The following is a 22,252-nucleotide window of genomic DNA, read 5'->3' as shown; positions in this document are numbered from 1 at the left end:
GCCATGTGACTACTTCTCTTTTGTTGTAATTTTCTTCAGTTTGTTGTCTTTGGAATACAGTATTCTCTAAAATTCTGATTGAGCTAAATCAGATAGCCAAATTACTGAGATAAAGATAGAAAATTATAATGGATTTGGAAGGGTCCCTCAAGCCATCCCCTGGTTCAGTGCAGGAATCCACATCAAAGTATATCTGACTTCTGTGTCATCTATGATGCAAAGACTCAAAGCCATTTTTCAGAACAGGGTGACAAATTATTATACTCTGTAATAACCCTCTCAACATATGTAGTTTTTCATGCAGCAAAGAAGATTGAAATATTTATTCTATTTCTAATAATTATAGAACAAAGGTTTAAAAACTACAAAGAAAGCTGAATCAAAAGATTTCTGAAAAGGCCAAAAAGAAACTAGACACTGGTGCCCTGTGAACTTAATTGCAAAGGTGTTCTGCAAAGCTGGTGCAACCACTGAAAAGGTCCTGCCCCTAATGGATAACTATTAAACAGCATTTATCAAAAGCATCCAGATGTTAAGCAAAGCATCTGTTGGGGCACATGAAGAAGAGTCTTATTGTGAGTCATCTAAACCATTTAAGTCTTCAAAGGTTAAAACCAACTTCTTAAACCAGGAATCAGCAGATCATACAAAACTAGAGTGTCATGTCCAGTCACCTAGATCTAGTAGTGAAATGGTGAGATAAAATAGTAGGTGTACGGTACACACATATTCTAGATACATAAGTATGGGAGGAAAAGTGTCATGAGAGCGTTTTCCAAAATGAAACTGTGATTTATCACATTGTTTGCTCTGCTGTTGGCACAGTTAAGTTTGATGTTTTTTTCCCAACTACATGGTGCAGAGCTGATTGTGAACCATCCTGACCTTTTTCTATTGCCACTTGGACCTTTTTGGCTCAATGGCAGGGGCTACTGGTGTGTGTTTGTGCTTTTGAGCAACTGGAATTGTGTAGTTTTATTTCATTATGTGTTATTGCCTACATCGTGGGTGTGTCTAGGGAAATATTGGCAGTGACGTACTCATCAGGGTGTGGCATGGCCCTGTACAATTCACTCCTTCAAATACAATGTGGACTTGGTAACATTTAAGAAGCATTCTACTGCAAGCCCCCAACAACTCCAATTGTTTCTCTTTTCTGTTTCCCAGCACAATAATCATTGCTCTTGACCATTTGCTACTTAAGATCACTGGTTGCCCAACCTCCTGTACAGTGGGAAGAGCCGCCTTCTTCTGTTGTTTCTGCTCTGAACTTCTCTTTTTAACTACTTTATCCAATATGGCACTGTGTCATACAAGCACTGTGTCAGATAACCCCAAACAGCTTTCTCATTTAATCCCAGTTTCTATTAAGCTCAGTGCTGCGCTTTACAAAATAGTAAAGGCATCCAGTGCTGTGTCACTTGCAAGGAGACTTCAAGAGGATGAAAGGAAGGTCTGGTACAGAGGAAAGTGATGTGAGGCAGTGATGTGAGGTGTGTGTCCTCTCTTGCTCCCAGACTACCCAGGATAAAGTGCTGGTGAGCAGAAACGTCAGTTTATGCTATCACCCAACATTAGTCTGATCTAATCTGGGACAGTTTTCCTGTCTAGCTACACCCTGAGTCTCTACATCAAAATGTTTATTTCATTTTATTTTATTTATTATTCGATTTATACCCTGCCCCTCTAGACAGAGTCTACTGTGTGGACTGCATCCGCTCAGAGATCCTGCCATTTCATTCCTTTCACACTTTGTCCTCTCAGTTGCCTTTTCCTCCCTGTCAGTCAGCACTGTTGTCTATGGATCCCTATTTTTTTTCTCCTTCAGGGCTAGGTGTTAACATATGCAGTTAATTCAAGCAATTGAAACTTTTTAAAGGCACAGGAAATCTTGAATCAGTGATAGAAAGCATGATGGCAATGGGGAAAACACATGAAGGAGAATCAACAAACAGCACATGTATTTGGAATGAACAAGATAGGTGCATTTTATGATTTAGGAAAAAATAATTATTTGACCAAAAGTGTGTAAATCAAACAGAAGTGTTTCATGTAATTTATCACACTTATTTTGAATCTGTTTGACAAATATCTGCCTGTTTTATATCCAGAAAAAAATCCTGCTGGAAAGAAGAGCTGTTTGATAATGGAGAGGGAATGCTGGACTGTTCTTCGTTGGAGGTTTTTAAATAGGTTAGATGATACCTGTCAGAAATATTGCTAGAAAAGCAACATTTAAAAAAATCTATAATGCTAACAAGAAGAGAGGAGCATCATATTTCAGTGCCCACCAAATGGTGCCAAGATTCCTGGAGTGACTGTATCTCATGGTTATGGAAACCTCCAAACTTGATCGGACTTTTTTAGTTCACAAAACAAGACAGCAATAATCTACAAAAGTAAATTGGGATTTAAAAGTTTCTTCTTTAATCTTGTTAAAAATATAAGTTGCCAGTAGTGTGGCTGACAAATACTGACTTTAAGAAACAGTCATCTATAGGGGATCCACTCTTACCTCAAATTACTAAGAGCACCCCTTCTAGTCAGGACAAAAAAGACATTTGTCAAAGTTTGAAAATTTGAGTTTATAAGGTATTCTAATGATTATGGGATGTAGAAAAAAGTACAGTATTTTGAAAATGATAGTACTTTTGAAACTGCTGCTTGCCCAGCTGTTTACAAAAAAGACACTGAAATAATGAGCTTGTTTTCCAGCAGAGTCTAAGAACAAGGTCACACTATAGATAGCACTAAAAAGATATTCCATCAATGTGAGCCAGTTTTAGTACAAAAATAAAGGGAAAAATGATGTAATATGTGATGTAAAATGAAAATGGCATTTGTAATTCAATAGTGCCATCTTTTGGAAAAATGTAAAAATATATGAATTATAGGTGTTATTGGTGTAGAAGAACCTGGTTTGGCAGTTCCCCTTCAGATCTCTATAGACTGCCTTCAGTAGCATGGTTTCTTAAATAAGAGCCAAACTAAGACTCATTCTTCATTTTATAGCACAAATAAACACAAAGACAACAATGGTACTCCTGTCAGTAGAAAGAGAGGAAAAGATAGCTCAAGAATATGAGCAAAACCTACAACCACCAAGGATTATATTCCTTGGCAAACTGTATATTTCCTTGTCAGGATTCTCTGGAAAAGACAATAATGCTGGAAAATGTGGAAGGCAACAGGAAAAGAGAAGATCAAATACCAGATGGATTGACTCTGTAAAGGCTTCAGTTTACAAGAGCTGAATTGGACAGTCTTGTTTTTAGGTTGCTGCTATCTGTTCACTGTAAGTAAATGAATGTTGTCTATTATTTCTCTTACAAATATCTCAGACTGCGTTATTGAGACTCTATGCGCCAGCAAATGAGAAAAGGAGTAGTCTATGAACATGAACCAATTCTGTTGTGTGAATCTGTGCACTTCTACTGTGCAGCTAGAGGAATTTAACCAAAAAAATCAAAACTTTGCAACAGAAAGGCCTATATATGGGGCACACGCAAACACACATTATAGCTGAAAAGCACACCAGGCTTTGGTGTTCGCAATTTTTTTGCCACAATAGTCCACACACCACCAGAAAATGCATTCATCAGGCCACAGGAAGGGAAACTTCAGATATCCCACTATGGTTGTCTTCTCAAACTAATCAGGCTTGGGGTAACATCTTAGTGCAGTAGAATAGTCCAAACAGTTGTCAAAATCTGCCATGCTGGCTGAAGGATTTGGAAAGAACTACCTTTCCAAGCTCTTGCCAAGAGCAAAACTTTACACTGAAATTCTCATAAAGCTTAACATCTGTCTGTACAAGGATACTGGACAGATGGGGGTGTGGCAACTGGCCCTAAACTCATTTGCTCCCTGCTCCAATAAATATTGAGCTCCCTTGGGAGTACTTTTGCTCCATCCAAAACAGCCCTAAATTAAGAGTCCTGAGGAACTGTTCCTTGGAGATATTGTATACTGGCTGCAAAGTATATATTCCTTGTGGCCTGCATAAAGACAATAGGAGAAGATTCTTCATACATGGGAGATTGGACTATGAACAGCAAGGGAAGAGACAAAACAAGCAGGAGTGAGCAACTGGAGTACACAACCCCTGATCCTTCACTTTCAAACAACAGGCATTTACAAGAGAGAGACCAGGCAATTGTATCTTCTAAACTGGAGACTCCAGTGATTGTGAAGATAGGCATGCAGTGGAAGTCAGTGGGTGCAAAAACATAATTTGATTAAACTACATCTACAATATACACAAATCAATAAATGTGTTTATTTATACTACTGCAGGATATAGGTATTTATCTTTGTGAGGAGAATACAGTAATTGAATCTGTATTACAATTACACTAAGAAAAGTGGCTTGGCTTAAACAAACCTGGTGGTTAGCTTAACACTTTTTGAGTGGACCCCTGGATCACTTGATAAGGTTATAACGACCTTTGGTCTGAAATAGAAACGACTACCAATCCTACCAGGATATCTCAGGAACGACTCTGATGCAAAGGGACAGCTGGTGAATCGCAACCTCAGAATTATTTATAGGTAGAATCAACTTAGTTCTGAGCCACGTTAACTTTAGTGTTACTAAAGATGCTATGCTTATCTCCTTCCCTGACATCCTTGGTCAAACTGAATTCTCAGAGGATGAAAATGAACTACTGGATGGTTTAGGCATCTGGCTGCAGAGCCAGAGGCAGGGAGTTCGATTCCCCCACTGTGCCTCTTTGACAGGGCCTTGACTCAATGATCCATTGGGTCCTTTCCAGTCCTGCAGTTCTAAGATTAATATTAATATTAATACTAGTATACTGTTTCAGAAATGCAAGAATTACCCTCCCCCTCCTCGGGCTATAATTAATGGCTTTTCTGACAAGATCTGCGTGTGTTATACAGGCGCATGCATTTTTAAATGTTTTAAGTCACTGTAAGAACTAAAGGCCGCCAATATCCCTAGAAGACGGCCAGGGTTGCCTCTTCCACTCCCTTGCTGGGGAACTACTACTCCGTGCAGTTGCCGACCCGGCGCCTGGCAGGTTCACCTCAGGAGCTTTCCTGAGGCGTAGGACAAGGACAGAGAAGACAACGAGGCGCCTCAGGCTCCCGTGACCCGCAAGTACCCAAAGGCAAGGCCCATTCCCTCGCCACTTTCCTCAGGGACAGGGACAGCTCGCCCTACGTCCATTGGGCCTCGCCAGTGCCTCTCATCGGAAAGTCCCGCCTCGCGTCTTTCCACTTCTCATTGGGCAAACAGTCTTCTCCCATTCCGCCGGAGCGAAGCGCCTCCCGGAACTCATCGCTGTGACCCAAGGGACAAACCCCCACCCACTTCCTTGGAAAGATTCCCCTTCCGGGTCACGGAATGCTGGCGGATTAAGGGCCGTGTCGCCAGCGGCGGCCACTGGCTTCCTTCTTCCGCCACGCGCTGGGAGCGAGGCGGGAAGTGCTGTTTGTACAGCATGAGGAGTCACGAGGTGCCGTCAGGCGGTCCGTAACGGCGTGGGGCCTGCGCCGAGAGGAAGCGGCGGGGCCCGGTGTCGCCGGCAGGCAGGCAGGCGGGCGAACGAGAGGCTGTGCCGTGAAGCGCCGCACGAGAGACCCCGCGCCCCCCGGGGGACCCTGACAGTTGCAGGTGAAGAAGAGGGCCTTGCCGGTCCTTTCCCTTTTCTCTTCCTTCTCCCGCTCCCGCTTCCCACCCTTGTTCGGTCAGGTCGGGTCTGGTGGCGGGGCTTCCGTCTCGGGTCCCAGGAAGGCGGCGGCCGCCTTTTCGTCCTCTTTGCGCCCCTCACACGTTTCTCCCGGCGCGACTCGCCGAGTTAAGCGGGTGTTGCGCAGCTCCTTCCACCCACCCTTCTTCTCCTTGAGTTCTTCGAGTAAAACAGGCTTGGCTTGAAACCCCGCCGGAGTGGCCGCCGCCGCCGCCACTACCTTCTGGGCGACGGGCGTGGCGGGGAAGATCTGCGCCGGGACGAAGAGCCGGGCAAGGCGAGGCTCTCTGCCTTCTGGGGAAGGGGGGGGGGTCGCTGCTGGAAGCCCCCCGAGCGACCCTCTCGGATAAGCGAGGAGACCCCCGAGCACAACCCAGACGTGACAGGGTGGCCAAAGGCAGGCTTTGCTGGGCCACTGAAAGCACCTCTCCCCCCCCCCCCCCCCCAGTTTTCGGATCAGGTACAAGGAGTGCATGGTTTCGGTCTTCCTCTTGCGCTTCTTGTTACCTTGACTGGAATCCAGCAGGAGGTTGCAACTTGCTGAGTAGGCCGCATCGAATCAGGTGAACTTGTAGAGGAACTGACTCCCCAGTTCTCTGAATCAGTGGACTTTAGTTGGAACTTGCTACTGGATTTCAGCCAGTGTCACCTTAATCACAGGCAAGTGATTTTTCCATCATAATATTTTATTTAGATGTAAATGATAGCAAGATTAGGGAAGTGCCAACAATGCAGCCTTTTCATTTGGGCTCTTGCTTTGCCAGGGAACAACACACCCTCCTCTTCTCATAGAGCACCGGGTTGCACCTGATGCCGACACTACCTAGATCAAGCAGCAGCCTTACTTGGCAGAAGGCAGCATCTAGAAAGTAGAACACAAGAGTGTGTGTCACAGTTATTGACAGGAGTGTGCACTTGATTAACAAAACAGAGAGGCTCCCGCTCAACTCACCATGTCTGCATCTGCAGTGCAAAAGGCAAACCTCTGTTCCTTTAGTTCAATAAAACACTTTTAAGTCTTTATGGATTCCCTCTGGAGACTGTTATACTTTCCCATTGAACTGTTGGTGGAGTGTGTCCATAGTCAAAACATTTAAGAAAAACTGATGCATCTAATTACTTATCTGGCCTTTTTAGTCTTTCTTAACCTAGCTGGGGATGATGGTAGCTGCAGTTCAGCACATGAGGAAGCACCACATTGGGGCTTATTAAGTGTGGCTTGCCAATAAGTTCACCAGAGTTGTTACCACAAATGAACCTTTACTAGCCCACTCATATTTGAGTCATTTGAACTGGGGAAAATCGCAACTACCTTCCTGCTGCCCCAAAGTCCCTGTACCTGGCCTAAGTGAATCACTTCTAGGGTCTTACTTTTTAAGGTATACTTCAACAGACTACATTGAAACAGCATCTAATAATGTGAAATAGCTGAAATTATGAGAGTTAAGGAGACCTAGTTTCTTAGCAATAAATTTTTTTTTAAAAAAGCAAAGCGTGCTGCTTATATATCGCTCCATAGCACTTCAAGCACTCTCTGGGCGGTTTATAAGTTAATTATGCAGGCTACACATTGCCCCCCAGCAAGCTGGGTACTCATTTTACCCACCTCTGAAGGATATAAGTTTGAGTCAACCTTGAGCCGGCTACCTGGGATTGAATCCCAGGTCGTGAGCACAGTTTTGGCTGCAGTTATGAGAAGTGTAGCTGGTCAGTGTTCTCTCAGGAATTAGATATGCTCCTTAAAAGTAGATCTGATAGTAAGAAGGGTACTGGGCAAGTTGATATAATGAGAACTACTTTTGCATTTCTTTCAAGCCACAAAAAGAGGATGTAAACAACTGTTGAGTTTAAAGGAGGATTTGTGTGTCTCTGGAAAGTCTTACTGATTTTACCAATTAACTCAAGTTACAGTATATCGGGATGAAGTTTTAGAACATAGAGCTTTGTTTATGACTTCTATTCATAGACTGTGCTTGGTTAGATTATGTCACGGGTCCTCTGTATGACATTTAGTACTTCCTGCTTGCCTTGTTTATTGACCAAACCTTGTTGACTGATCCTTCTACTTCAGTAGATGAGTTTCGCTTTGTGCCCCACACAAAGTATGTACTTTTCCAGTAATATCAACAGGGAGAAAATGTCTCTGCAGCAAATAGTACAGTACTGGTAATAAAACCAAGCTTCTGTATCTGCAACTCGTATATGTCCGGGTGTTCTGGGCATTTTGCATAGTTTTTGCTGAGTTCCACAGTATTCTAACCTCTGCACATTCCATAGAACCATCCTCAAAAGATTGAATTCAAACTTTTCTGGCACATCTGCTCAGACCGGATCTTCCTAGCCAAGAGGAAGGAGTTCTACAGTGAAACAGGTTTCACTTATCAATCCTACCCTGGTCGTTTCATTTTTTTAGACAAATGTGGGTTGTAGATACAAAAGCTTGGTTTCATCACCAGTACTATTTGCTCGTTATTCAGAGAGCAAAAAAATAATTTTTTTTATTTAAATCAGTTTGATATAAATCAAATTCACCCTGCTCTTCAACAATTTATTTCAACCTTTTCTCTGTTGATACAGTAAGGTGATTTCATAATTTTTTTAATTGTGCAACTTTTAACTGTCTTTAAAATGCTTTCAGAACTTTAGCTGGAAAGAACTGCAAGGACTGAATGATTTCAGTTGGGATGAACCCAGCCTGAGTAATCCCAGTTACCTTTCTGCAGGGCTGCCAGAAACTGGGGGGAGGGATGGGTAGAATAGAGTTCTAATTGGCTAACAGCATTATTTTTATACCTTTTTATGCCTCCACTTTCACAGTGAGTATGTTGGAAAGTGAATCCTGGAACACTTCATACAGATTAAATAATTCCAGATGGTCATTCATGGGAGCAGTGATATCCTGTGTTCCCTTCAAGCAGAGATGTGCGGGGGACCACACTTGCCTACCATGGATCTTAGAGGGCTGCATGCACAACCCCTCCATTTTTTATTAAAGGAATGAGGAGAGGTTAACTGGCTGGATGGCTCAGTGAGTTAGGTATCTGACTGCAGAGGATTGCAGTAGAAGTTTAGTTCACCCTTGTGGATCCCAGAAAAAGAGCCAGTCTGTCTAATTTGGGGCAGGCTACACAGTTACTGTGCTCCCAGGAAAATGGACTAGTAAATCACCACTGAGTACCCTGTACCTAGAAAAAATCTGAAGAGGGTTGCTGGAAGTCAGAATTGACTTGATTTCGCACTGTTGTTATGTGCTGTCAAGGTACCTCTGAGTTATAGTGACTTTATGAATGAGCATTCTTTTAGAGAGTCAGTCCATCTCACATTTAATCTTCCTCTTTCCCTGCTGCTTTCAATCTTTCACAGCATCATTGTTTTTTTCTAGAGAATCCTGAGATTTTATGATGTGCCCGAAGTAGGACAGCCTCAGTTTTGTCATTTTTGCTTCCAGATATAGTTCAGACTTGATTTGATCTAAGACCCACTTGTCTGTCTTTCTGGCATTCAATTAGTTGTTCTCTAGCACCATATTTAAAACATATCTTCTTCTTTTTTTCCTGTCAAGCTTTCTTCACAGTCCAGCTTTCACACAGATATGTGGTAAATGGAAATACAAGAGTGTGGATGATCTTGGTCTTGGTCTCCAGTGATACATCCTTACGCTTGATGGCCTTTTTTAATTCCTTCATTGCTGCCCCTCCGAGTCTCAGTCTTCTGATTTCTTGGCTGCAGTCTCCATTTGAATTGATGATTGAATCAAGGATACAGAATCTCTAACTACTTCAGTTTCTTCATTGTTAATATAAAGGTTGTGTTGTTCTTCTCTAGTCCTTATTTTTGTTATCTTAACAGTCAGTTGCAATCCTGCTTTGGCACTTTGGTCTTTCACTAAAAGTCATTCCAAGGCAGTGCTGCTTTCTGGCAGCAAGATAGTGTCATCTGCATATCTTAAATTATTGATGATTTCCTTCCCCAGTTTTCACTCTTCCTTGATCTGAATCTAGGCCAGCTTTCCATATGATATGTTCTGCATACAAAATGAACAGATAAGGGGATAAAATGTACCCATGTCGGACACCTTTACCTATACTAAACCATTTTGTCTCCATATTCTGCCCTAAAAGTTGCTTCTTGTCCACGATCCAAGTTATGCTTTAGGATGATCAAATGCTGAGGCACACCAATTTCTTTCTGAACAACCATAGACTATCATGATCTACACAGTTAAAGGCTTTGCTGTAGCTCATAAACACAGATTGATCTGAAACTCTTTGTTACACTCCAGTAGCCAGGGGGTATTTGCAATATGATACCAAGTGCCTTTTTGAAATCTAGCTTGAACATCAGACATTTCTTATTCCATATAAGGCAAAAGGTTTTGTTGAAGCACATTGAGCATCACTTTGCTTGCATGAGAAATTAAAGCAATGGTCCTGTAGTTACTGCACTCCTTGCCATCTCTTTTCTTATGAATTGGAATGTATATTGAGTGTTTCCATTCTGTGGGCCATTGTTTTGTTTTTCATATTTGTTGGCATATTCCTGTTAGGATTTTGACATTCATTCTGTGACTTAAAACAGCTTTCTCAGTATTCCATCCACCTCTGGTGATTTTTCTTTCAGAGTAACATTGACTTCACTTTCTAGAACTGCAGATTCTTTATCATAGGATTCCTCTTCAAAGGAGTCTGTTATCCTTTTGTCAGTATACTATTTCCACATTATCATTTTTCTCTCCAGGTCAGATAGTGTGCTTTCCTGTTGGTCATTCAACATTCTTAACCTAGGCCGGAATTCCTCTTTGATTTCTACATCATCATTACAACAACACACCTAAGAAAATGGCTGGTTCTGACTGGGGTGCACCCCAACAAACAATAAGAACAAAGCTTTGTCCACAGCAGTGTTGTATGGTGTAAATCAGCACATGCCATGCAAGTAGATTTAGTTCTTAATCATGCAGGAATATTACTGGCTGCCTGAAAAAGTCTATTTGGCTGGCATTGCTCCTCCAGAAGTATGTTAAGAGGTGCTAGCAAACAATAAAATAAAGTCACGCAGCACCAAACCCATCTACTTTATGGGCACCAACACCCTAGATGATGGCTAAAATAAAAAAAAGTTCTTTGCACACATTTCAGGCTCTAAATATTAAACCAGAAGAGGCTGAGCTAAACCTGTGGAGAACAAAAACAACACACCTTAGTGAATGGATGAATGTTGAAGAGCATCTCCCACCAGAACAAGACTCTAGCTGGGCCATCTGGAGGTCACTTAATAGACTTCAAAGTGAAGTAGGAAGATCAAAAAATTATGAAGTAAAATATGGTTACTTGAATACAGGACACATTTTATGTGACTGTGGAGAAATTAAATCAAAGCAGCACTTATGTGCATGCACTTTATTTCCCACCATGTGTACAAAAGATCTACCAAATGGCTGAGATACTATTATTGAAGTAGCCCACTTTTGTTCCAAAAAAATCTAAATACCTTAATATTTTAATTTGTTTTTAACTTTATCTATATTTCATTTGCATCTATAATTTTAAATAGTGATACAAAGGCAGAAAGAAAGATGAATATTAACTGGGGAAAACCCTCACACTTTCTAGTTGCTAAATTTAAAAAAGGAAGAAAGAAAATTTCCCCCCACCATCCCTAGAGGCCACAAGGACTTTTCAGCCAAATTTTCCGGGGGTGCTGGGGGCCACATGTTGCTGAACCCTGCCCTATAATCTCTTGTTTTAATGTGGAGCTTTTCAGATTTGCCACAGAATGTATTCAGAGTGGCTATTTCATTGGGAATGGATCTAGAATTGTACATGACATGCAGAAGTATCAACAGTTTGTCTACATTTATTTTCTTCCTTTCTTCTCTAACCCACTGCCTATAGAATGTTCCAGGCTCAGTCTTACCTCCATGTCTTGTTGCTAGTTGTCATAGCCACTGTGATGGCAGCAGAAAAGTGTGATCTTGTTGGGGAGGAAGGGAATGAATCTCCAAAAGAATTGAAGATTCTGAAGAGGTTGGAGCCGCTTACCAACATGAGGTACAGTGTCTGTAGCTAAATATTTTACACAGAGAATGGACGGCAGTGATACTGTCGCTCTAGCAGAAGTCAAAAATTAATGTTCCTTCTCCCATCTTTGGAACACCTTCTCAAAATAGATTGCATTAGATTTTCTTTCTTTTGTGCGTGTTCACTGTTTTAAGTTTTATGCCTAATTTTTATGCCTAATTTAATTTAGAACTAAAAATTCTGGTATCTTCAGATTTTGATTCCACGGTTGTTGTTTTTTTAATTGAAAATCTGCAGTTGATTCTTCCTGTTTTACATTTATGAACTGCTATGCAGGCATTGCCACTTGGGCAGAATTCTGTTGAAGAAACAGTGGAAGATCAAATTTGTAGGTGTTTTAAATTCTCCCAGTGGGCTATTAGGGATGAGATTCTCAGAATTAAATGACTATTATTCCCATAATTTGGTGGGAGTCCCCAAGTCAAATTATGGGAACAATAATCCTTTAATTGTGAAAATCCCATCACTATGGGCTATTTATTCACGACTGGTTGCATGATTGATCTTGCAAAAGGAACCAGTTCACCGAGGAGAAAACTGTATGTCAGTTTACTCCTGCAGATATGATTTTAGCATTAATCATTAAATGTGGGTCATTACTCAAAATTCAGTTAGATTTCAGGGGTATACACCAAACCTAGCTGTTTCATGTTGTTGGCTAGGAATGAATGTGACCATAATAATCTTGCTTGCTTTGCTTATTTACTGCACTCATGTTGCTTAAGTGTGGCTTTCAAGAAATATCTAACAGCCCCTTCAAAAAACATTTAGCATCCGAATGTGGGATTCTCTTTCTCATGAGATACTGTGAGAATGTGGCATAAAGTCATCAAAACTCGTTTATCTAATGTAAGCTGCTATACTGTTCTTTATTGTGATAGTTTCTGCCTTTTCCTGATGATCGCACACCCCATCCCTAAATGACAAAAGAAAGGAAGAAAGGAAAGAATGCAAAACTTTCCTGTTTTGTTCAAATATTAAAATGGTTTCTCTGTTTCTTGGATGTTTCCCCCTACAGTTTTAAAACAGAAAGTAGGAGCCAAGATGAGCACTACACATACACGTTCAGGGTGTGTCGAGAAGTTTCTGGAGCAATATCGAATTCTGGCCTGGTACAGATTAATAATCAGACAGCAAAGACGGTAGTAGTGGGGCGAATCAATGAGACCCATCTTGCCAGTGGAAGTAAGACAACTTAATCCCTCAACAGGTCTTCTTCATTATTCTGCCAGTAGCACATGGACCTCATTGGGGGTCTTTTATATTTTTATCTTATTAGGTAAATGGATTATGCTGATCTATAAGGGAGGAGATTCCTATACTAGCCGCTGCGACAAGGAGAGGAGGAAAGCCATAATAATGATTAATTGCAACCCAACAACACTAGCAGTAAGTAGATACCAAAGAAAGAGGAAAGATTTTTTTAAACAAGTAAACGGCTTGGAATTCACTTAAATCATTATGTCAGTGTAGTTTAATTAGTGTAAATTTCATCTGGAAATTGTCATAAGCCAAGAAGTCAGCATGTGTATTTCCTGTTATATGCCACACACCCAGTATGCAACAAGCAAGTGCTTACATTGATTTCTTAACTTGTAGCATTTAATAGCTGAGATATACACCAATAAGAGTTACACGGGCAAGCACAACTGTGCATAGCAAATTGTGTTTTGTGCTGTTGTTTGTTTGCTGCCTTCTATATTGTTTACACTAGACATAATTGTATTGCTAAGCAATTTAATGGTCAAAAAGGCTGGCAGGAATTGTAGCACATCGTAATTAGCAGTGATGGAGGGCAGAGGAGAGGTTGTGTGATTTTATGTTCCCTTGATTAAAGAATAAGCAGATAATGGAGAAGGCTAGGCAACAGACAGTTCACCTTTTCACTAGCAGGGAGAATCATAAAAAAGAAGATAAGCATGCAGCCTGCATTCTATATTTGTACAGTCCAGGAGTTTTGTACTGCATGTTTATCTGACTATAAGAGATTGCATTTTGCCATATGAACTGATCTGGAGTGGAGAAAGCTGAGGGATTGTGGCCAGTGTGGATCTCTAAGAAAGATAAGGGAAATCTTGTTCTTGTATCTATTATGGAAAACAACTATATTTCACTGAGCTGCCGTTAACTGTTATCTTCCTCAGAGTGGTTTCACCTTGGTGACAGAGGAACGGGAGAAGGTGAATGAATGCTTTTATATCTTTGAGTTAGAGAGCAGCTTGGCCTGTCCTTCAGAAGATTCACACCTGCGTGCTGATTCCTCACATCTAAGTGTTGGCTCCATATTGCTCATCACGTATGTTTATATGAAATATTTAATACTTTCTCCACCGCCTTCCCATGTTTTAAAGCGAATGTATACGGTAGGTGTAAAAACCATTGAAATAATTACATCTAGATGCTGCAATGTGAGTAACTTATGCAAATTTAAAATAACTTGTATTTGCTTAACTTGACCTTCCCTGTCAGAATTAGAATTTAGCATACAGTGAAAATGTGGATTTGAGTAAGCATTGTGAAATAACACTATAGCAAAGGCACATCTCGGATGTTCCAAGCTTGCATAGGAATATACTAGCATTAGTTTCCTATTTGGTTCCCAGACACACTAGAGTGGTAAGGCTTCTTTGCACCATGAAACTCAAATGTTATTTTCTCTAAAGAAAAAATAGTAACAGTAGGAATTATTTTCCATACGTACGTATGTGTATTATATTCTTAAAATAAATCACTAATTGCCTTTCTGGCATGTTTCGTTATCTGATTTTATTTTTCAGGTTTACTTCACTGGTTGCAGTGTATATCATTGGAGGATTCCTGTACCAGCGTCTGGTGGTGGGAGCGAAAGGCATGGAGCAGTTTCCCCATTTTGCTTTCTGGCAAGATCTGGGCAATCTAGTAGCAGTAAGTACTAAAGCAAACATCCATATGAAGAAGGGGGCAACATATGGCACACTCAAGGTTTGTGTGAAATTTCATTCTCACAGGCTGTTAATTTCAGTGGCTCACTGTACCATTGGAAAGAAATAGCGCAATTCAGACATTTAAAAAAACCCAAAAAACACATGGATTATAATTCTGGAAGTGAACTGCATTTGTGCTTGGGGTCCTGCATGTTCTCTGCATCAAGTGAGAACTCCCGAGTGTCTTTTGGCTGTGCAGAGAAGAGTGTTTAGAAAGTTGCTGTATAAGGAGCTTTCAGATGACCAAAGATGTAAAAGGGCATGAATTTAAAAAAATGGAACGGGGGGGGGGGGCAGATTAGAGAGACCAACGTTCAAAATGAGCTTAGGCTGGTATGAGGGGTTTAAAAAAAAACACAAATGTTTTTTTTCAGCTGTGGTCAGGGCCAGAATAAGAATGTGGAAACAGAATGTCTACTGCCTAGAGATGTTAACAGACAACAGGAAAAAGAGCACAACTGCTTAACCACTTATTTTGCCTCTTCCAACAGTGCTCAGTCTAATGCAGGTAGAGGCAGCCAGGGCAGGGCGTGGGGGGTTTCTACCGGAAAAGAACATCAATCTGCGTCAAATGAATTCAGGTTTTGTGGCAAGATGAACTGCATTCAAGAGGTATTGAAGGAACTTGCAGATGTAATGTCTACAACTATGGGAGACTAGGTCTGAAGATTGGAGACAAGCAACTGTCATTTCCATCTCCAAAAGGGGGTGGGGTGGGGAGAAGATCCAGGCAACTTATCAACTGATCACTTTGAAAAGCTACCAAAAAAAAGGGGGGGGGGTCTGGAATAGATCATTAGACATTCTTTGAGTACTTAAAAAAAATCTGATTTCCCCCCCTAAGATCCAAGGTTTTCTCAAAAAACAGGTAATACCAGATTAATGTTACTGCTTTTTTGACAGAGTCCCAGGCTTGGTAGGTGAGGAGTGCTGTGGATACAGTGTATCCTGACTTCTGCAAAACCTTTGACAAGATCCTGCATTATATTGTTGCAGCCAAGCTGGTAATAAATTGGCTGGATGATATTACTGTTAGGTATATTTGCAGTATTTGGCTAATTGGTCATACTTACCGATGGCTAATTGGTCATACTCACCGATGATTCCTTGTTGTCTTGGGGAAACGTAACATGGGATGCAACAGAATTCTGTCTTGGTCCCTGTGTTGTTCAGCATAAATTATTTTAATGAGGTTGTGGTGGGGATGTTAATCATATCTGGGAAATGAAAATGACTGAGGCCTTTATTTCTCAGCTGCAAATGACTGTAAATGTATGAAAAGGACTATGAAGGTTATTGGCTAAAGCTCCTGGAATCCTGGCTGGAGGGGACTCCTGAAGACCTCTTGGGGCTGTAGTCCAAAAAAATGCAAAAATCCCATGTCAGCTAGTGACAGCCTGTCCTTCACTGAAGGCTTTTAAACAGAGGTTAGATGGCTGCCTGTCAGTGATACTTTCCTGAGGGTGCTGCAAGACTGCACATGACTCGTTTTCAGCACAAATCATAGTTTATCATGAGAGCTGAACTTTTCCCCTGGCTTGTGTTTGGGTATAATGATCAGCCAGAGACGCAGGGGTTTGGGCAGATTGCTCCACACTGCATTAGGTGCAGTTAAGTGTGATTTGAACTTGCTCAGGCTTTCTTTCCAACAAACAAGCCAGCATCCTAGCCTGCTGCCATGTCTGTACAAAACAATGAATACCTCATGGAGCAATCTTCCATGGTTTGTTTAGATGTTCCTGCTGGAAGTGAGAACTCTGAGGCATGTTTCTAGTACCTGTTGTGGCAGGGTTCCCACCGTTTTCTGGTTTATTATTTATTTAATTTCTATGCTGCATTTCTCCTAGAAAAGGACTCAAAGTGACTCACAATAATTACAATATAAAACTAAAAGGACCATAGGGCAACAAATATACAGTTAAACATGGGATAATGTCAAAAATTAATCATACAAAACACATTAAAAACCATTTAAAAGCATACATTAAAAAACACAACCACAGACTCGGGGAGTCTCTACCTTGGATGCCCAGTGTGCTTGTTAAAAGTTTAAAAATAAATGTAAACCTTATGCCATAAAGTTAGGGGAAGGCAAGCTAGCCTCTAGAGGGAAGACATTCCACAATGTGGGAACAGAGACAGAGAGAGCTTTCTCTCAGAGTCCTACCAAAGTACCTGTGAGAGAAGGTCTCCCCTGAAGATCTAAGGAGCTGTGAAGGCTCAGACAGGGAGATACAGTCTTTCGGATAGTCTGGACCCAAGCTGTAGAGGGCTTTCAAGGTCATAACCAGTTGTTGGAACTGGGGCTGGAAATGGACCAGCAGCCAGTGAAACTGTTGTAAAAGGGGAGTTACATGCTCCCTGTAACCAGCCGCAGGCAGCAGCACTCTGGCTGCAGCATTTTAAACCATCTGATTTTTTAAGAAACTGTCTTCAGAGGTAACCCACATAGAGTGTGTTACAGTAATCCAAGCAGGATGTAACTAAGGCATGTGTCTGGCACCACATCCAAATCAGACAGTTCAGGGAATATCTTACTATGTTTGAGTGCAACCCTATTGTCAGGCAATTTTTCCCCAAAGCTGATTTATTCCTATAGAGCAGGACCTCCTATTTGTGGGATCAATATTTGCTGCCTGTAAATATCAAATAACAAAAATGCAGAAATAAGTGTTTCTAAGGTGTATTACCAGAACTGGCCACCAGAGGGGGACATACAATGCTGTATGTACTGCATAACAGTGGTCCCCAACCTTGGGCCTCCAGATGTTCTTGGACTTCAACTCCCAGAAATCCTGGCCAGCAGGATTGTGGTGGTGGAGCTTTCTGGGAGTTGTAGTCTAAGAACATTTGGAAGCCCAAGGTTGGGGACCACTGCGTAGGGTTCATTATTATCTGTAGTTTCTGGCATCCACGGGGAGAGGGATTGGAACTAATCCCCTGGAGATACCAGTCCTACTGGTTTCAGTGCTGAAGATGAGTCAGAGACTAGCTGCTGATATTTATCAACAAGAATTCTCACCTTGATGCTGAGACTCTCAAAATGATTTCTTTAAAGAAATTGACAGAACAATGGAGAAGAATGTTGACTCATTTGCAACCCAGAACATGTTTCAGAATGCTCACTGTACTTTAAAAAAATGTTTCAGCAAAATGTCTGCTGACTTAGCTGGGCTTTTTTTTAGAGCTATCATGCATTTGATACATTTGAGGTTCGGCCTTTGTATTTTCCTGCCTCCATTTTTTCATTAATACCTTCAAGATGGTAAGGAAAGTTAGACCTTCTAGAGCTGAACATTTCTGTGTAGATTCAAAAAGGAGCCAAAATGACAATCCTTGCTTGCAGTCTGATGGTAGTATGTTAACCTGTGTTTGTAGGATGGCTGTGATTTTGTGTGCCGATCTAAACCACGAAATGGACCAGCAGCATATCGTGGTGTCGGAGATGATCAACTTGGAGAGGAGTCTGAAGAACGAGATGACCATTTGCTACCTATGTGACCTACCACCTTGTTCTATAATTTGTTGTTTGTGTGAGCAGGTGGCACTGAACCACTTCTTCCCCTCATTTGTCTTTCCCTGTTCTAGTTGCCCCTGAAGCTGTTTGCTCTGACTGTGAGTGCCCTGGGGCAAAGGACAGAGGTTATGAATGTAAAGCTGTGCTAATAATCTGTGGAATATGGGAAATTCTGAGAGCCTTTGTGCAGCAAAAATGTTGGCGTCACTGTTGCAAATACTCTTTACGTGACTTGTGGAAAAATGCTTCAAAGTTAGACTACAGAGGCAAAACAATGGGGGCTATAGTATGTAGAAGAGGGAAGGACTTAAATGTGCAAAGCACCTGAATGGAGCAGGTTAGAGCTGTAGTATATTATTCTCTATAGGCTTTATTCCACAAAACTATGGATCTCCTCCCTCTCCCTCCTTTCAGTTAAACTTTTTTTTTCTGTTCTTGCAACTTGAGGGAGCATTCCCTTTGCATTTTCAAAATTGCAGGAAGAGCTGGAGATTCTTTTTTAACCAAAGTGTGCATCAACTGTTGACTTGAAATTTCTCTTAGTCACTAGCAAAAATAAAATGCTTACCAATATGTTTATTTTGTTAAACAGTCTGAAGAGAAATAGAGGTGGAGATTTTAGAAAAATTTAAAGGAGAGAAGCTTCTCAATGCAGCATCTGCTTAAAGAGACAATTCCTGCAATATCAGTCCATTGTTTTTAATAGCTTTTGGAAGAGATAAGTCATTCAGCTTTAATTGTGAATTTGATAATGTCTGAAGCTGCACTGGAAGATTAGTGCTGAAGAGGAGTAATTTAACTAAACAGTGGTTGAATAGAAGAATCCAACAGCTGTATGAAGACAATGTCTTTTCAGGTTGGTTGTTCCAAGCTCTTAGAGTGCTTTGGGAGTGCTGGAATGCTAACAGTTCTGTTACTTGGGGGATTGCTGGGAGGGTGTCAATGTTGCCTGCAGTATAATAAAAAAGAACTGCAGTTCAAAATGCTCTTTGCTGTTGAAAACTGGGCAACCATATTTCACTGTTGAATTTGAACACCAGCTCCTTTGGAGAGAATATTTTACACTCCCTAGCCTGTCAGGAGCTGGTGTGTCTAACAGGGAGCAAATCTCTGGGTGCACATAAAAGCAAATATATAATTTTCTAGAAGAGTTGGCACAAGCCCTCAACAACAGTGGCCCCCAACCTTGGGCCTCCAGAGGTTTTGGAACTTCAGCTCCCAGAAGTCCTGGCCAGCAGAGATGGTGGTGAAGGCTTCTGAGAGTTGTAGTCCAAGAACATCTGGAGGCCCAAGGTAGGGGATCACTGCTCAACACGATTAGTTATATATACTTGATGCAGTCTGTTTTGTCAGGTGCCTCCCTAACAGGAGCAAATGATTCACTGTAATTATCACTTTTCATGGTGGTGTTCAAGAGACTTTGTACAAAGAGATACAACTTTTAAAAAAATTAAATGGCCTGAAAGTCTGAAACTGTATTCTGGTTATTCAGAACAGATTGTGAATGATCTGAATCATGCAAGGATAATCTTGGAAATACAGTAACTAATAGATAAACAGTTATGACCCCCCTTACAAAGACTTTGTTTCAGTTCTTGTTACTACTTTCCTGTTCTGAATCAGACTCACTAATGCTCAAATTAAGAACTCGGGACCTTGTGCTAGTTTCAGAGCAATCTAAACTTCCAGAATTCTTTGTGATTAAAACCCCTCCCATTGTTTTTATAGAAGTGAAACTTTGTATTCATGCAGCAGGGCGTTTGAAAGACACCAATGTTGAAAGTCAGGTTCCTCTCTAAAGGTAAAGGCAAAATCATCTGCAAGCAATTAAAATAAAATTAGATAACTCTTTGGAATAGGCCCGATTTGCATGACACAGTATCTACAAATTATCTACAGGAGCCCTCACAACAGAGAAGCAGGATGTTCGTAAATGACTGATTGGTTGATGGTGGCAGTGGGAGCAGCTAAAACTAACCAAACACTTTGATTTTCCAAATACATGTGCAAATACTGTCACATGTATTTGGAACAGGCAGGCAGGCCTCTGCTTTTCCTCCTTATAAGCCAGAGTGCTGGAAATAATGGGTTGATTTTAATTACTTTAATGTGACATCCATTAATGTTGGTCAAATGGGGCAAAAAGCTCAAATTCATCTAATGTTTTGAAAATAACATCATGAAAGCAATACTAATTATTAGGGATGTGCCATTTGGTTTTTTGGACTTTACCTCCCACAATTCTCCCAAGAATCCCTCAGACTTCTGGGAGCTCCAGCCCACAGACATGCAGCTATTATACCTACATTTCACTTAACCTGGATAGGGTGTACTCTGGAGACTTCTGAGGCCTGTGCTTCTTGTTAATGTGTAAAACAGGGAACTGCCGCCCCAGTGCTTCCTGAGAAGTATCGTCTTGCTGCTTATTAAGCTCTAGAGAGGTACTGTTGCTAAGAACTACGCCTTCCACAATGATCTAGGCCTCCCTGGAAGTATTAGAGCAGTTTCCTTTTTTGTACATTAGCAACAGGAAACACAGGTCTCCAAGGTATGGCCCTGTTCCTGGTGAATGAAATGTAGGTGTCGGATTTTCAGAATTGGCGAATTTTTGTAACTGGGGTCCAAAAAAGTAAAGAATGGTATATCTTACTAGTTACGTTGGTATATGTTAAGCACTGCAAAGAGTACATATGCATGTTCACTTCTGCTAAGGGTAAGTCACACATCTCGGAGTGCTGGCCGTAGGGATGGGATTTTTGGACCACAGATCCCACAATTCTCCATTCCAGGAGTCCTATGTGACAGACAGACATCTTTATACAGTAGACAGCTAAGTGTGGCTTACTTAGGAAAGAAGCCTAAACTGAAAGCCTCGGGGGCCAGCTCTGTCCAAACCAGCCATTCTGCCCAGGTGCTAGCTGGTGGCTTGCTTCCCGAACAGGTAGCTAGCTGGAGCTAGGGTTCAAAGCAGGATGGCAAGGAATGGTTACAAGCCAAAAGTCACAGATTTGTAGTTCATCTGGCAAAAATGCCAGACTGGGAAAGGGAATTACAAAAAGCGTTTCTGAAAGTTCGAATAACCGGCGAGCCACTAATGGCCAACACTGAAAACCCACATGACATTCCCCACTTTATTTCAGAAGTCGCAATAGAATTAATTGTGGTAATTCAAGAAATGCTTAACAGGAACAGATCATTTCTAACTTGTAATGCTCGTGAATTAGTTTTGCAACCTAACATTTCAGACTCCACTTATGTCACATTCACATGCCATAGGCAGGTGTGTCAGTATTTTGGGGTACTCTCAGCAAGCCAGACTTTTGTTAAAGTCTGCAAGGTCATGATTTCCAAATCATAATTCAGTCAACATGAACTTTCCCAAGATGACAGTAGCTATGCTTTTGAGACAAAGATATTAATGAGGTACTAGAGATCCAGGAGGTTTGAATTGGACATTTCTTGGGCAGTGGTGAAGGCCTCGTACTTCTGACCATCCGTTTGCAGTTTGGAGAATCAGTAAAAATCAATCCATTTCTCCTCAAGCTGACCAGGGTAGAGGGTGGAAGATTGCCAGTGTCGTATTAACCAGTACTCTCCGGATAGAATGCTTGGAGAGTAATGTTGAAATAATAGACTGCGGGATTTTTCTAGTGTTTAGTGCTCTTTGTCAGGGCTTCCCCCAAAGGGATGAACATTAAGAGGTGAGTGGAGCATCAGACTGTGGAGGATGTAACATTGGGTCGCTGCTCAGAAAAGGCTGGGCTCCAAATCTGTTTCCAATAAGGCACATCCATTCCATCCCTATCTTACTGCATTTTACAACTTCACTGCCAAATGGGTAGGATACAAACATCTACACCCATCCTTTTGCAGGGTTTTAATAATTATTACCACTTCCATGTGCTGCTCACCCTCCCCAACCAACAACAAAAAACTAACAAACAAAAACTCGGGGGAAAATACTCTTTAAAACAAAAA

General features: G+C 41.3%; 1 protein-coding gene across 1 annotated transcript; it reads left to right on the top strand.

Moving 5' to 3' along the window:
* The first annotated feature begins 5,496 nt into the window (after positions 1 to 5,496).
* Positions 5,497 to 19,747, top strand: M6PR (mannose-6-phosphate receptor, cation dependent). The gene is made up of 7 exons (XM_020814690.3): positions 5,497 to 5,638; positions 11,609 to 11,764; positions 12,813 to 12,979; positions 13,074 to 13,183; positions 13,939 to 14,090; positions 14,572 to 14,698; positions 18,136 to 19,747. Exons 2-7 carry the CDS (start codon positions 11,610 to 11,612, stop codon positions 18,256 to 18,258), a joined length of 834 nt encoding a protein of 277 aa, XP_020670349.3. The 5' UTR covers positions 5,497 to 5,638; position 11,609; the 3' UTR covers positions 18,259 to 19,747.
* Positions 19,748 to 22,252: the final 2,505 nt, after the last annotated feature.

Source organism: Pogona vitticeps, chromosome 2 (assembly GCF_051106095.1).
Source record: "Pogona vitticeps strain Pit_001003342236 chromosome 2, PviZW2.1, whole genome shotgun sequence".
NCBI classification, from domain to species: Eukaryota; Metazoa; Chordata; class Lepidosauria; order Squamata; family Agamidae; genus Pogona; species Pogona vitticeps.
Note: the sequence above shows the minus strand (reverse complement) of the source record. Positions and strands in the feature narration are given on the sequence as shown.

Bases quoted from the DNA above. Each gene is read 5' to 3' on its own strand.
- M6PR (XM_020814690.3), top strand. From the start codon at position 11,610: ATGTTCCAGGCTCAGTCTTACCTCCATGTCTTGTTGCTAGTTGTCATA. The intron at 11,765-12,812 runs GTACAGTGTCTG...TTCCCCCTACAG, and splicing joins GAGCCGCTTACCAACATGAG to TTTTAAAACAGAAAGTAGGA. The intron at 12,980-13,073 runs GTAAGACAACTT...TTATCTTATTAG, and splicing joins GACCCATCTTGCCAGTGGAA to GTAAATGGATTATGCTGATC.